Below are 15,129 nucleotides of genomic sequence, written 5' to 3' on the forward strand. Positions count from 1 at the left end.
CTTACATTCTCTACTGATTCCTTTAAAGATGTGCAATCCAAAATCCATATAAATTTTTAGAAATACATTTAGGCCCGGTTTCATAGACAAGGCTTAGCCTAAGCCAGGACTATGCCTTAGTTAATTTAGGCTATATTGAAAATGCTTTTATTGAAATGCCTTAAAACAATGGGACTGACATATTTTAAGATATGTCCCAGCAAGTTATTTTCAGTTAAGACGGCTCAAAATTCATTTTAGTCTGGGACTAGTCTTAAGCATTGTCTGTGAAACCGGGGCTTAATGTTTTACAGGCATGATGATCACTATAGTTAAATTTCAAATGAGTTCCAATGTTGTCAGATGAAAGCAAATGTATACAGTTTTAAGCAATTAAAACCACTTTGTTAATGTCGTTATTTTAATAAAAAGTGGGAATATGGAAATAGGGTGGTGGAATGATGAGGGGGCTGTAACCAACCTGCTGGAAGCGAATGTCCATGTCAAAGGTGAGAGGCTCCCGCGGATGACATACGGGAGGAATGCTGAACTCACCATTAGGTGAAGCACTGCACGGAATCAGCTTCACAGTATAGGTACCGGAATAATCCCTCACCTAACAGACATAGAGTATTTTTTCTTTTAAAATTTTCAAGAAAAATCTTAAAATTTGTATTTTACACATTTTAATGATAAATAGTGAAAGATAAATAAACCGAATAAACTTACGGCAAAGTCAGAAACAAAGCTCCACTGTTGCATGGGCTGGTTGTAAGTTGGCTCAGTTCGGACCAGAGTGAGGGTGAATGTGAGTCCAGGGTGATCAGCTGACATTATCATGGAGGTCAAAGTGGTTCCTGAAAGTCGACACACATTCATGTTGTTGACATTCATTAAGGAGTATTTCACCTGAAGGCATATTATTTCGTTCTAGTGTACCTAGAACACTTTGTTAATTCTAAAATCACATTTATAATTATTTTACTAATTATGTTAACACGAAAACACACAAAAGTATATAAAAAGTACACAAAAGTATACAAGTTAACTGTACAAAGAACACAAAATACATTTTACAGTATTATTCATTTAGCCAAAATGTCAGTGTGTCGACCAATCAGATGCCCAGGTACAAGCGCGCGAACAATGCTGGGCAGAACCAAAAAGGCGTGTTCAACACGCTCAAAGATGCGTGAGGTAAATACGAAGATAAATGTATGATGATATTTTCACGTTGTCTGAGTGGAATTACGTTATTATCGTGGATTGGTGGCCAAGAATTCAACAACTTCTGTTTGGGAGTATTGTAGTTACGTCGATATCAGGTAATTTGCAAGACAATTTCCACGAAATAAGCGCCCTAAATATTTGTTTGAACACATAACGTTATATTGCTGACAAAAAAAGAGCGCCAACAACACGCCCATTACCATTACTCCGTTATTAAGGTGACATTTAAATTAAAAGACATGCCACAACCACTCCTAGCAGTTTCCATAGCTATTTTTCACACGCACGCACGCACGCAAAGAAAAAGTGAAACACTAAATCATGTTTAAAGCATCATAAACTGTGTAAAACATACTTCCCATATTCATTTCTTACTTTTTTTTTAAACTGACATGCTCAATGTACTAGATAAGCACAGCAGGGGCGACATAAAAACAGCCAGAAGATGGCAGTAATAAGCTTCTTTTTGCTTTTGTAAAATAACCTGAGTAATATGGAGGATGACCAAAAGTAATACGCATTTATGCTGTTTCAGTGAAACGGTCTATCAGGAGGGCCTGTCTAAGTATTTTGGGTTACCTGGATGAGACATGACAAACTGCCCCCTGAATCGAGCCTCGGTCTTGAAGTTGACTACAAGACGGCCTTCATCATTGATTCTCATGCTGGTAGGATACATGGCGCCTGTAATAAAATGATTGCACAAATTAGGATAACGTCAGAGATGTTCAAATTTTTTGGATTCATTTGTAGACAAAGACGGACATTTAATGAAAGCTGTGTTTAACCCGTCTAAACTGTATTAAACTATTCCTCAGTATTTTTGTGAGCACTATCAGTAGTTAACTTTGGTATTTCAATACTTGCAGTATGGAATTTGTATACTACCTTGTAGCTCAGCCTCTGGTGGGCTTCCAATACCATCTTGCCATAAAATGGCAGTGTCATACACAAAGGTGAGCCTTAGCTCAGATCGCAGGTCAAAATGTTGCCAGCCGCCAACCGCAACAGGAGAGTGGAAGACATAGGACACGAACAGAGGCACCCGTAATGTTACATAGGACTGAACAAGATTCAGCACCTACAGAAACAGGTACAGAAACAACATTAAAAATGACAATAAAACATTTCTTAGTCTTAAAGAAATAGTTACCTCAAACATGAAAGTCCTGTCATATGTTCACCCTAATGTCTTTTACAACCCATATGTCTATGGAACAAGAAACTAACTATTTATGAATGTGCTGAATGTCCAAGCTTTTCTTTATTTCAATGAAGGTGATCAAGACTGCAGAGCAAAATCTTTGTTAGAATTTGTTTGTTTCCGTCTTAACTACAATATTTTGTCCATTATTTTGTCCATATTTTGTCAAGCCTCCACTTATCCACTTTCTTTAGTGTCTAACAGATAAGGAAAAGTCACATGGGTTGTATATAAAAAAATATATAAAAAGTGTACGCCATTATAATACTGTAGATGCTGTTCCAAGAGGATGCAAAAATGTTGTGTATAAATGTTGGGTATATGGTTTCAAACTCCCTCACACACTATTTTAGGATAATCTTTACATGAAAAGTCTTTTACTCCGTGCATATCTTTACATTTTCAACTGTCTAGTCTCTGAAGTCCTCACCTGTCCATCTGTGCCAATGGATCCCCCACAATCATTCAACAGCTCTGACATGTCAAAGTAGCTGCTGAACTCCCACAGACATGCCTCCTGGTTGAGATTACGGTAGAAGCGAAGGGAATTGGCGCTACGCATGGCCACACTATACTGGTATGGTGCCGTCTCGCCAATAATTTCTGGGTTCTTAGTGCCATCAGTAATGAAGCCATGTGCTGTCTGGATCTCATTGAAATCTAAAAGGTTAGAGCAGCGGTGGTTCCCTACTCGTGTCCCATCTGGACTAAGAGTAAGCTCAAAGTTGGACAGCGGACGTGTGGAGATAACTGGCAGCATGCCTAAGGAAAAAGAATAGAGATTAATGTGATCTGTAGTTTAATTTATAAAATATCTTGGCCTTTTCTTGACATTTAGGTTGTTTATTGTGTTGTTTTTGATTGTGATAGTTGCTTACCATCCATGTGGGGCATAGTGACAGTGAGTTTGATCAGATTAGGATAGTCAGGGTCATCCGGGCCAGTGTACCGAATTTTAGCTGAGAATGGTTCAGCGCCCACTGTGCCAGGTATACGAGGTTGACAGAGACCTGTGGTTGGTAGACATCAACATGTTACCTGTTTTTCTGGGAGTCACTTTTATCAATCTTTTAAATTAATTTTACCCGGCACTACAAAACACAGAGAAACAAAACAAGAAATGCTAAGTAAAACCTAATGTTTATTTTATAATCTCAAAGTAATCCAAAACTGTGTAATCCACACCGTGGTGGTGAAATCAACATTACCCTCCTTTCGGCTCATGACCACAATGGGTGAGCTAAGCTCTAGCCCAGCGTCCCCATTGGCATTTATGGCTCGGGCAGCACATTGCACGCGGGAGCCAGCCTGGAAATAGATGGAGTCCAGCACGATAGACTTAGTGTTAGTGAAGAAGGTGTTGGTGTCCACTTCCCTCATGGGGGTGGTAACTCCATCTGGCCCACTTGGGGCACTAACCAACCACCGGTACTGAGTTAGTGTGTCATTGATGTTCTCTACTGAGCAAATGGAGCCAGTCTTATCAAAGTCAAAGTATTTGGGGTTGCAGGCCTGATGAAACATGGACATAAACAAGGCAATTAGAAACAGAACAAAACTACAAACAATTAATTGTACATAATTGACTAAATGATTGGTGTCACATACAGTCACACACACAACAGGATATCCAGTCGGAGGGTGGGGGTTGTCCTTAGCCCGAGTCGTATCATCGTACAACAGCAATGACACCACCTGAGGTACAGCTGGGAAGGTGACATCAGCCACACTATTCATCTCTTCAATGTACACAATAGCCTTGTTCATCTATAAAAAGTAGAAGAAGAAAAGACAACCATAAACGTAACATAATAAAATCCGTACAGCAAAAAGATTAAACTCAATACGAACGTTGGATGTTATGTGTTAAGTTATAAATTACACCCAAATTCAATTTGACTTGCATCTATTCCCCTAATCTCATCAGAATATTAGCACAAAAAAGGGAAAAAATCAGGGTTCTAAGGTCGTGACTGTAGAGGGCAGTGTACATGTTCAAGGCATAATTCTGTTTTTAGGTCAGTGTGTCCACTGAGACCCATTTACATCACACAGACTCCTCTGAAAGAGACTGGAGGCTGTGATTGCCCCTCGCTGACAGAAGCAGCTGCCACATGGCTATTTTAGCAAGAGAGGGATGTTGGCGAGTGTCTACAAGTGTGTGATGTGGCGACTTGGGGGGTATTTATAGAGATGATGGTCTCTGACCTGTGTCTCAGCCACCATATACTCGTCAGGCTTCATGTGAACGGTGAAAGCCTCACGGATCTCTCTTTGTCCATCATAAAGAACCTGGATCTCCACAACATGCTCTGTCTCACCCTCCTTAAACTCCATGTCTGAAAGAACATAAAATCAAAAGTACATTGAGGACCCTGATTTGAGTACTCTTAACTGTTTTACATACAAAAAGTGACAGAATATGTTATAATGTCAAATCTTCATTCCGGTAGTGCAAGATGTTAAGTGTTACTGATCATGGTAAATTAATATCTCTAAACACTGTGGAATGGGATCCTGGTTTGGTTGTTTATGAGACTCGTGCTGACCTTGAGAAAGAGGATTGTAGTCCTCTCCTGATGTTGCAGAGCCGTCCTTGGTGTGAATTCTCACCACAGAAACCTTGGATGTATCACCCTGACGCACGACAGGGATCTTCACTACAGCAATCTCGCCAGGAACCTGTGGCTCTTTAATGCTGTATTTGATCTCAGCGAACCTGATGATGGGTTCTGGGAGACAAAACACACATATTCATTAACTCATTTCTTGTAAGTGAAGCTCATTTAATTTTTTTATGATTTTGTTTGTTGCTCAATGTGAGAAAACAAAAATATACTTACTGTCCTTATGATCGGTGATGGTGACCAGAGTCACTTTTTGTTCACCGACTGAAGCTCCATATGGTGATTTGCTATTTGGTGTACCCAAAACTAAGCGGAACTCCTCATCCTCCTCATGAATGGAGTCATCCACAAAAGTAACTACACATGGCTTCTCAATTTCACCTGTAAGCATTTAGATTTGTGAGCATATCATGAGACCATAAATGGATAAAAGGATGAGTAATGGAGCAGAGGGTGGGTGGGTTAGACCTGGTAGGAACTCTATGATAGAGGCATCAGTATTAGGTCGCTCATTGTAGTCCATCATGACTTGGGCAGATCCCTGGCGAGTATAACAGCGAACTGTGGACTTCTGACTGACGTCACCACTACGGTACACCATTGCCTTTAACTCTCCATCAGCCTCATCCACCTTGTACTCCGCCTCTCTGAACTGTACCTTGGGCACTGCCCGCACAAAACCCAGCATTGATAATTACCCAGTGCCACTTGTACTTTGATCGACACTAATACACACATTTTCTTCTCACATAAAACTGCTAGGTCATATTTAAGCCCATTAATACATTTTATTTAATTACTTACAGTCTGTGACAGTGTCATTTATAGTAATGACAGTCTTGCTAGGCTCTCCAAGAACTGCGTTCATTGGCATACGCAGCACCATCTCAAACATCTCTGGTCCTTCCAGCTCTGGCTGACCCAAGTCATCCAGGATTGTGACACGGAAAGTCTGTACGGTCACTCCTGGAGCAAAATCCAAGTTACGGCTGATTCCCACATAATCTAGACCCGCTGTGAACAGGAGATAGGGTGGGGGAGGGGTGGTATAAAATAAGATTCACCTGAATTATTGACATTTTGCTCAAAACATTTAAATGTTTATTTTTTGACTCCTCTCTTTACCTTCTGCCGAACCAGGGTCACTCTTCCTGGACCGGACTGTTACGGTGGCTGTCTTTGAAAGGTCAGTGCCAGTCCTCCACACTTTTACCTCCACAAAACCGTCACTCTCATCCACTGTGTACTCCGTCTCTCCAAAATAAAAAGATGGCTCTGTACCAGAGGAAAGTTAATTCAGCTTTCATTCAAAAAATAATTTTGTGCTTTTTAACCCTTTCATTACCAATAAATGTCACTTTAGAAGGAAACAAGCTAGCATATTTCACATATATTAGACAAATGCAAAGAGTTGGCAGCTGTTACAACAACATTTAGAGTCACCTTCCTCATGTTTGTGTTTAAAGTTACACAGAGGTTTTCTCTCCCATTAGTGCTTCAGATGAAGAGTTGGATCTGTCATCACCCCCATGACAAGAAACCACCTACCAAGTACCATCATTTCCAGCTTCCTGTCTGGGTGTCAAAACCAGACAGTTGAGTCTAATACCCCAGTCAGGATGCCTTTGGGTGAGTGTTTACTTTTGTGTATGTTTGAGGGAGTCTGAGAGATATATCAGCTTCATGTGGCTCAGGACTTATGAATGCGGTGGGAAAAGGGCTTTCCAGGGTGGGGGAAGAGGCCGTAAGTAAGGGGAGGCGTACAAAGAGAAAGAGTTGTGACACCTCCATAGAAAACAACTCAGAGACACAACAAAAAGATCCCAACTTTGTGTGGCATCCGGACCACAAGTCTGTCCAGCAGAGTCCCCATCCCCCTGTAACCAGACACAGATATACTACTGAGCCTATTCAGACCTACCAAGATGCTGAGCTACAATATGAGCATTAATCTCTGCTATTAAGCCTAGGCATGTAAAGTACATAAATTATTTACACAAATATCTTTTAGGGTTTTGGTTCCAAATTGTGAAGGTTGTGGTTGATGTTGGTTGGAGTCACTATTGGACAGTCACATTTATTCCAAATACATTATAGGGCAGTTTCCCAGACAGGGATTAGAGTAAGCAAGGACCAGGCCTTAGATAAATTAAGACATTTAAGTATTTTTTACAAGCATGCCTTACAAAAACATTACTTGTGCACATTTTTAGACAAAACAATGGCACTGATATTTTTAAAATACTGTATGTCAGTGTTAACATTACATTTACATTTAGTAATTTAGCAGACGCTTTTATTCAATGTTAACTGTTGTTAACTTATATTAACTGTTTAGACAGTTCTAACATTTATTTTAGTCCAAGATTAGTCTTAAGCCCTGTCCGGGAAACCACCGCTAAATGTTCTAGATTTCTAATTTCCAGATCAAAAAGCAAAGTTAGTTTGGTACAAGGAGCAGGGCTTCAAAAGTCACATTCTTGAATTAAACAACAGTTTCACCGACTGCAAACTATGCCCTTTGTTTGGATAGTGCCCTGTTCCCTTTGAGCAATGCACACAAATCTTTAACCAGCATGGACAGGATATTCACAGAGCTCTTTCATTGCCCACACCGAGGTTTATGGGTGGGTGCAGAGGTCACAGGGCCTCAATTGTACTCACTCAACTTGTTTTGGGTTATCATGTTACTACATAGTCAAGGAAAACAGTGGCATGACCAAAACGAGGATGGATTGTTATGTGGATATCTATCCTGTCAAAGTATGGGTAATAAAAAGAACAACTGCATTGAATCAACAGGTGCGATGTTAACGCAACCAAAGAAAATGGAAATGCTTTTTTTGTCTTTGAGGATGAAGGGATACCATTTTACATCTATGGTTATGAAAGGGCATGTTGGTAGTTTATGGAAATGCATGTGGGCTTAGTCCCAACTGTAATGAAATACATATGTACATATGGATATACAGCATATACACACAAAACTGGGTTCCCCTTCAGTCGGTCTCTCGACATTGTGTTGAGAGACAGACTGGGGTTTGATCTTGAGAACCTATCATCTCCGAGAGGAATTTTAAGACGCCAATGGGCTTGGTGAATGGCACACGCACGCTAGTCCCCACCCCGTGCATACGGGTATAAAAGGGAGATGGCGGCGGCCATTCACTCATCTTCCTTTGTTCTTCGGAACCTGCGTGGCTTATGTCAAGCATTATCTCTTCAAGACTCTTCACGATTTCTACTGCTGGATTTACGACGCAGAGCAGCGGACTTCTTCCTCCTGAGAGCGGACTTCCCCTGGGCGTCTCGGCAGCGAGCTACAAACCTAAAAGAGCAAATTTCTCACAGTTGCGAGCATGTCTTGCAGCTATGTCCTTGGGTGTAACAGACTCATCCCTGAGTCAGATGGGCATGACACCTGCGTCACATGCTTGTGGGTCAAGCTTCCTGTCAACTCGTCTGCTTCCCAGGCGAGTTCGACTGCCACCTCGGCAAGGTGGACCGCTTCGTGCGAGCAGCGGGGGTGATTTGGGGGTACCTATGGATGTCGCTCCATCAGCTTCGGCTTCGCGGACCACCTATACCCCAGCACGCTCACCTGGCTCGTCCCCGATGGGCAGCGGTGGACCGTCCCATAGCGGGCAGACTCGACAGAGGGATGAGCCCGCAGACAGCTGCCACCTGGAGGGGTCGGCCTAGACTTCCATCCAAGGCTTGTAAGCTTTCTTCGACACTCGTGTCGAAGGCTTACAACATTGCAGGACAGGCTGCTTCCGTCCTCCATGCTATGGCGGTGCTTCAGGTTTTTCAGGCTAAAGCCCTGAAAGACCTGAATGATGGGAAGGCCGACCCAACTTGCATGAGCGAGTTACGCACGGCCACTAACCTCGCGCTCCAGGTGATGAAGGCCACGTTACGTGCCTTGGATCGGTCGATGTCCACACTTGTGGTCCAAGAGAGGCATCTGTGGCTCAATCTTGCAAGCTGGGCTGTTTGGTGACACCGTGGAGGATGTGTCGTAACAATAGATCAAGCAGATCCACCTAGCAGTCATCACAGTCCTGAGCGCAGCCTGCTTCCCAGCAGCCCCACTCCCCACGGCAGCTCCTCCGGTTCCAGGGCCCTCCCAGATGATGGCCCGCCCGAGACGCAGGCCCCAGCGGAGGAAGGCATCTGCCGCCCATCAGCAGGCCGCTAAGAAGACCTCTAAGCGGCCCTGACGGGAAGAACCCAGGGAGTTCAACATCGGGCCCGACCCTGGCCATACCAGTTTTATTTCTCCACAGCACCCTCGACTCGACGGTGTCTTGGACGGACGAAGCTGCCGGCCGCAACCTCCACCGGACGTTGCGTCGGTCAGCGACAACAAGCAGGTAAGTCAGCAGAGCCGTCGACCTCCCCAGGGTTCCGCCCCGTGCGAGGTGACCGCTCTGTCAGTCACCAAAACAGCCTCTCATGGCACGGTGAAGCAGATCGTCCCTCTGGTTCCGCTGTCACGGTTCTTGGGTGCTTGGCAAAAGTGCACCAGCCCGTCACGCTGGCTAGAGAGGACGATCCGTCTCGGTTATGCGATGCAGTTCACCAGGCACCCGCTCAAGTTTCGGGGCATTCTCCACACCTCGGTTCGAGGGGAGAACGCTTCTGTGCTTCATGCCAAAGTTGCAGCTCTTCTGGCGAAAGGTGTGATCGAACCCATCCGTCTAACCGAGATGTCTTTTGGGTTTTTCAGCCCGTACTTCATAGTGCCCAAAAATGGTGGGGGGCTGTGCCCCATTCTGGATCTGTGCCTCCTGAACAGGCACCTACACAAACTGCCATTTAGGATGCTGACGCAGAAGCGCATCTTGGGCTCAGTTCGTCACCAAGATTCGTTTGTGGTAATCGACCTGAAGGACGCGTACTTTCACGTCTCCATCCTCCCTCGGCACTGACCGTTCTTGTGGTTCGCATTCAAGGGAAGAGCGTATCAGTACAAGGTCCTGCCCTTCGGTCTGGCCCTGTCTCCTCAGGTTTTTACCAAACTCGTAGAGGCTGCATTAGCGCCCCTCAGGGAGCAAGGCGTGCGGATACTCAACTATCTCGACAACTGGCTTATCTTGGCACACTCGCGAGATGTGTTGTGTACGCACAAGGACTTCGTGCTCTGGCACCTAGTCTGGGCCTACGGGTCACTGAGGAGGCTCTGGCCCCTCATGCAGGACAAACATGTGCTGGTCCGTTCGGACAGCATGGCTGCCGTGGCGTACATCAATCACCAAGGCGGCATACGCTCACGGCAGATGTCACGACTCGCCCGACACCTCCGACTCTGGAGTCAGCAGGTGATCAAGTCCCTGCGAGCCACTTTCATTCCAGGCAACCTGAGACAGCCGATGCGCTCTCTCGTCAGGGGATGCCACACTGAGAATGGCAACTCCATCCCCGTGCAGTCCGGCTCATATGGGAGCGGTTCGGCCAGGCGCAGGTGGACCTGTTTGCCTCCCCGAACTCCACCCATTGCCCGCTTTGGTACTCCCTGACCGAGGGACCCCTCGGCATGGATGCCTTAGCACACAGCTGGCCGCGGGACAAGCGGAAGTACGCCTCCCCCCCCAGTGAGCCTCCTTGCACAGGTCCTTACCAGACTTTGTTCTCAGACCTGGTTGCTCTGACGACAGTTCCCCCCTGGCCGATTCCCCTGACGAAGCACGTTCTATCGCAGGGGAAGGGCACAGTGTTGTACCCCATGCCAGGCCTCTGGAATCTCCATGTCTGAGGGACCTTGGAGACCTTGAGTGACTTGCCGCCGGCGGTCAGAGAGACCGTCCTGCAGGCTAGAGCCCCCGCCACTAGGCGTTTATTTATTTTTATTTTTTGTTTTTATTTCACCTTTATTTAACCAGGTAAGCTAGTTGAGAACAAGTTCTCATTTACAACTGCGACCTGGCCAACATAAATCAAAAGCAGTGCGACACAAACAACAACAAAGAGTTACACATGGAATAAACAAACATACACAACCCCCCCAAAAAAAACCACATATATATACATATATACACATATACATATATATAATAATAATAAATAAATAAATAAATGGGGATGAGATTGGGTGGGCTAATTTCCGATGGACTATATACAGCTGCAGCGATCAATAAGCTGCTCAGATAACTGATGTTTAAAGTTAGTGAGGGAAATGTAAGTCTCCAGCTTCAGCGATTTTTGCAATTCGTTCCAGTCATTGGCAGCAGAGAATTGGAAGGAAAGGCGACCAAAGGAGGTGTTGGCTTTGGGGATGACCAGTGAGATATACCTACTCGAACGCGTGATACGGGTGGGTGCTGTTAATGTGATCAGTGAGCTAAGGTAAGGTGGAGCTTAACCAAGCATAGTCTTGTAGATGACCTGGAGCCAGTGGATCTGGCGACGAATATGTAACGAGGGCCAGCTGACTAGAGCATACAGGTTGCAATGGTGGGTGGTATAAGGGGCTTTGGTAACAAAACGGATGGCACTGTGATAGACTGCATCCAACTTGCTGAGTAGAGTATTAGAAGCTATTTTGTATATGACGTCGCCAAAGTCGAGGATTGGTAGGATAGTCAGTATCACTAGGGTAAGCTTGGCGGCATGAGTGAAGGAGGCTTTGTTGCGAAATAGAAAGCCAATTCTAGATTTGATTTTGGATTGAAGGTGTTCGATATGAGTCTGGAAGGAGAGATTACAGTCTAGCCAGACACCCAGGTATTTATAGTTGTCCACATACTCTAGGTCAGAACAGTCCAGAGTAGTGATACTAGGCAGGCGGGCGGGTAAGGGCAGCGAACGGTTGAAAAGCATACATTTGGTTTTACTTGCGTTTAAAAGCAGTTGAAGGTCACAGAAGGAGTGCTGTATGGCATGAAGCACGTCTGGAGGTTAGTTAACACAGTGTTCAAAAAAGGGCCAGATGGTGTCGTCTGCATAGAGGTGGATCAAAGAATCCCCCGCAGCAAGAGCGACATCATTAATATACACAGAGAAAAGAGTCGGGCCGAGAATTGAACCCTGTGGAACCCCCATAGAGACTGCCAGAAGTCCGGACAACAGACCCTCCGATTTGACACACTGAGCTCTATCAGTGAAGTAGTTGGTAAACCAAGCGAGGCAGTCATTTGAGAAACCAAGGCTACCGAGTCGGCCGATAAGAATACGATGAGCTGTTGGCCGGGGTTGCAGAAGCCAGGAGAAAAGCGTGGCCAGCCGTAGAGAAATGCTTATTAAAATTTTCGATTATCATGGATTTATCAGTGGTGACCGTGTTGCCTAGCCTCAGTGCAGTGGGAAGCCGGGAGGAGGTGCTCTTGTTCTCCATGGACTTTACAGTGTCCCAGAACTTTTTGGAGTTAGAACTACAGGATGCAAATTTCTGTTTGAAAAAGCTAGCCTTTGCTTTCCTGACTGACTGAGTGTATTGATTCCTGACTTCCCTGAACAGTTGCATATCGCGTGGACTATGTGATGCTTTTGCAGTCCGCCACAGGATGTTTTTGTGCTGGTCAAGGGCGGTCAGGTCTGAGGTGAACCAAGGGCTATATCTGTTCTTAGTTCTACATTTTTTGAAAGGGGCGTGCTTATTTAAGATAATAAGAAAATTACTTTTAAAGAAAGACCAAGCATCCTCGATTGATGGGATTAGGTCAATATCCTTCCAGGATACCCGAGCCAGGTCTATTAGAAAGGCCTGCTTGCAGAAATGTTTTAAGGAGCGTTTGACAGTAATGAGGGGTGGTCGTTTAATCGCGGACCCATAGCAAATGCAAGCAATGAGGCAGTGATCGCTGAGATCCTGATTGAACACAGCAGAAGTATATTTGGAGGTCAAGTTGGTCAGGATAATATCTATGAGAGTGCCCATGTTTACAGATTTAGGGTTGTACCTAGTGATTTCCATAATAATTTGTGTGAGATTGAGGGCATCTATCTTAGGTTATATAACTGCTGGGGTGTTAAGCATATCCCAGTTTAGGTCACCCAGCAGAACATACTCTGAAACTCTGAACTAGGAGCTGAGGGGGGTCTATAACAGGCGGCAACAGTGAGAGACTTATTTCTGGAGAGATTATTTTTTAAGATTAGAAGCTCAAACTGTTTGGGTATAGACCTGGAAAATATGACAGAACTGCAGGCTATCTCTACAGTAGATTGCAACTCCTCCCCCTTTGGCAGTTCTATCTTGGTGGAAAATGTTGTAGTTGGGTATGGAAATCTCAGAATTGTTGGTGGCCTTCCTAAGATAGGATTCAGACACGGCAAGAACATCAGGGTTGGCAGAGTGTGCTAAAGCAGTGAGTAAAGCAAATTTAGGGAGGAGGCTTCTGATGTTAACATGTATGAAACCAAGGCTTTTTCAATTACGAAAGTCAACAAATGAGAGAGCCTGGGGGCACGCAGGGCCTGGGTTAACCTCCACATCACCCGAGGAACAGAGGAGAAGTAGGATGAGGGTACGGCAAAAAGCTATCATAACAGGTCGTCTAGTGCATTGGGGACAGAGAATAAAAGAAGCAGATTTCTGGGTGTGGTAGAATAGATGCAGGGCATAATGTGTAGACAGGGGTATGTTGGGGTGTGGGTACAGTGGAGGTAAGCCCAGGTACTGAGTGATGATAAGAGAAGTTGCATCTCTGGACAGAGGTGGGAGGTGGAACAAACAAAGTATTTGAGGCATGTAGAGTGGAACTAGGGGCTCCGCAGAAAACTGATACAATGATAACTATCATAAACAACAGTAGACAAGGCATATTGACATTTGAGAGAGACATAAAACCAGACATAGAATAATCACAGGTGTTGATTGGGAGAGATAAGTAAGACAACAACAGGTAAGTCAACATCAGCTAATCAGCCAAGACAACAAACAGATGAAATGTCCGGGGCTAGGGCCGACAGTAGGGATGTAACTGTATCAACATTTCACGATACGATAGTACCTCGGTATGAAGACTACGATACGATATTTATTGAATTTTGTGCTGGAAAAAAACAAAACAAATGAAGACTTTGAAAAATGTGGCATAAGTGTTTATTAAACTATGACTGAACAAAGATCACATTTATTATTTTTAGATTAGGTAATTTTAAAAGTGCAAAGAACAGTAATATAATAGCATAAAAATTAATAACATAAAAATTGAGAACATGAAACATGAAAAAATTTAAATGAAAAAAGTTTGAGTTGTTTGTCAACTTTTAACAACTCACAACCAGTCAGGTACTCACCTCATTCACTGCTTCACTCACTGCTATTTTTTTTTCTCCTCGTATCATCATGAAACTTTTCGGGGTGATGTAACAAATGGCTCTTCATATTAGTCGTATTCCCCGAATTGTACTTCACCGCAGTCTGGCAGTGTCTGCATATTGTTTTTTGTCTGTCCGTCACCTTTTCTCGTTTCTTGTTACGGGAAAACCGAAATGCTTCCACACATGCGATTTATTCGCTTTAGCTTCAACTAGAGGTGGGCGGAATGGCCAAAAATCTATTTCAAGGAATGAGTAATTTTATTTCACGGTAACGATATATTTCATGAAACAATCTCCCATTATAATTCTATATTTTATACCTCATTTTTCTTAGATTGATTTAACTAATTTATTTATTACAGTTCATTTAAATGCTCACCATAGTTAAAATGTAGGTAAGTTATGAAAATGTACTAAAGATATCAAATTAAGTTCTGATAATCAGATGTATTATTTATTCATATGTATACAGTAGGAAGATAGACAACATATATAACAATAAAGTATGAATATGCACAAACAATGAGAGTACAGTATATGACTAAACTGGTGTTCATGGGGTCTGTACTGTAGGTCTTTATCGCTCTTCACTCTCTATTAGATGAGCACTTTTAGTGTGTTGCGACTCTGTCTTTAGGTTTGTTTATTCTCGTGCTTGTTTTTGCACTGCGAGTCTCTGGTGACTCCTCACATGTCTCCCAAAACTGGAGGTAGAAGCGCGTCACATCAAAGTGCTCATGAGCATCATCGCGCATTTCAACGCAAGTTTCACCTTGGCTCGCCTGAAGTTAAACTTTATAAAACTATTAACAGCTTTTCAAA

General features: G+C 43.8%; 1 protein-coding gene across 1 annotated transcript in view; it reads right to left on the minus strand.

The window, feature by feature from the left end:
* frem3 (Fras1 related extracellular matrix 3) overlaps nt 1-15,129 on the minus strand; it is a 48,879-nt gene that overhangs the window by 3,599 nt on the left and 30,151 nt on the right. Inside the window, exons 7-20 of the mRNA XM_057332796.1 lie at nt 6,166-6,315; nt 5,845-6,054; nt 5,509-5,706; nt 5,257-5,421; nt 4,963-5,145; nt 4,622-4,752; nt 4,022-4,180; nt 3,622-3,925; nt 3,292-3,423; nt 2,844-3,175; nt 2,098-2,290; nt 1,789-1,893; nt 709-836; nt 461-595 (exon numbers count right to left, since the gene is read on the minus strand). Of these exons, the coding sequence (XP_057188779.1) occupies nt 461-595; nt 709-836; nt 1,789-1,893; nt 2,098-2,290; nt 2,844-3,175; nt 3,292-3,423; nt 3,622-3,925; nt 4,022-4,180; nt 4,622-4,752; nt 4,963-5,145; nt 5,257-5,421; nt 5,509-5,706; nt 5,845-6,054; nt 6,166-6,315 (2,525 nt within the window). The remainder of the gene's footprint in view (nt 1-460; nt 596-708; nt 837-1,788; nt 1,894-2,097; nt 2,291-2,843; nt 3,176-3,291; nt 3,424-3,621; nt 3,926-4,021; nt 4,181-4,621; nt 4,753-4,962; nt 5,146-5,256; nt 5,422-5,508; nt 5,707-5,844; nt 6,055-6,165; nt 6,316-15,129) is intronic.

This window comes from Triplophysa rosa, linkage group LG4 (genome assembly GCF_024868665.1).
Source record: "Triplophysa rosa linkage group LG4, Trosa_1v2, whole genome shotgun sequence".
NCBI lineage: Eukaryota > Metazoa > Chordata > Actinopteri > Cypriniformes > Nemacheilidae > Triplophysa > Triplophysa rosa.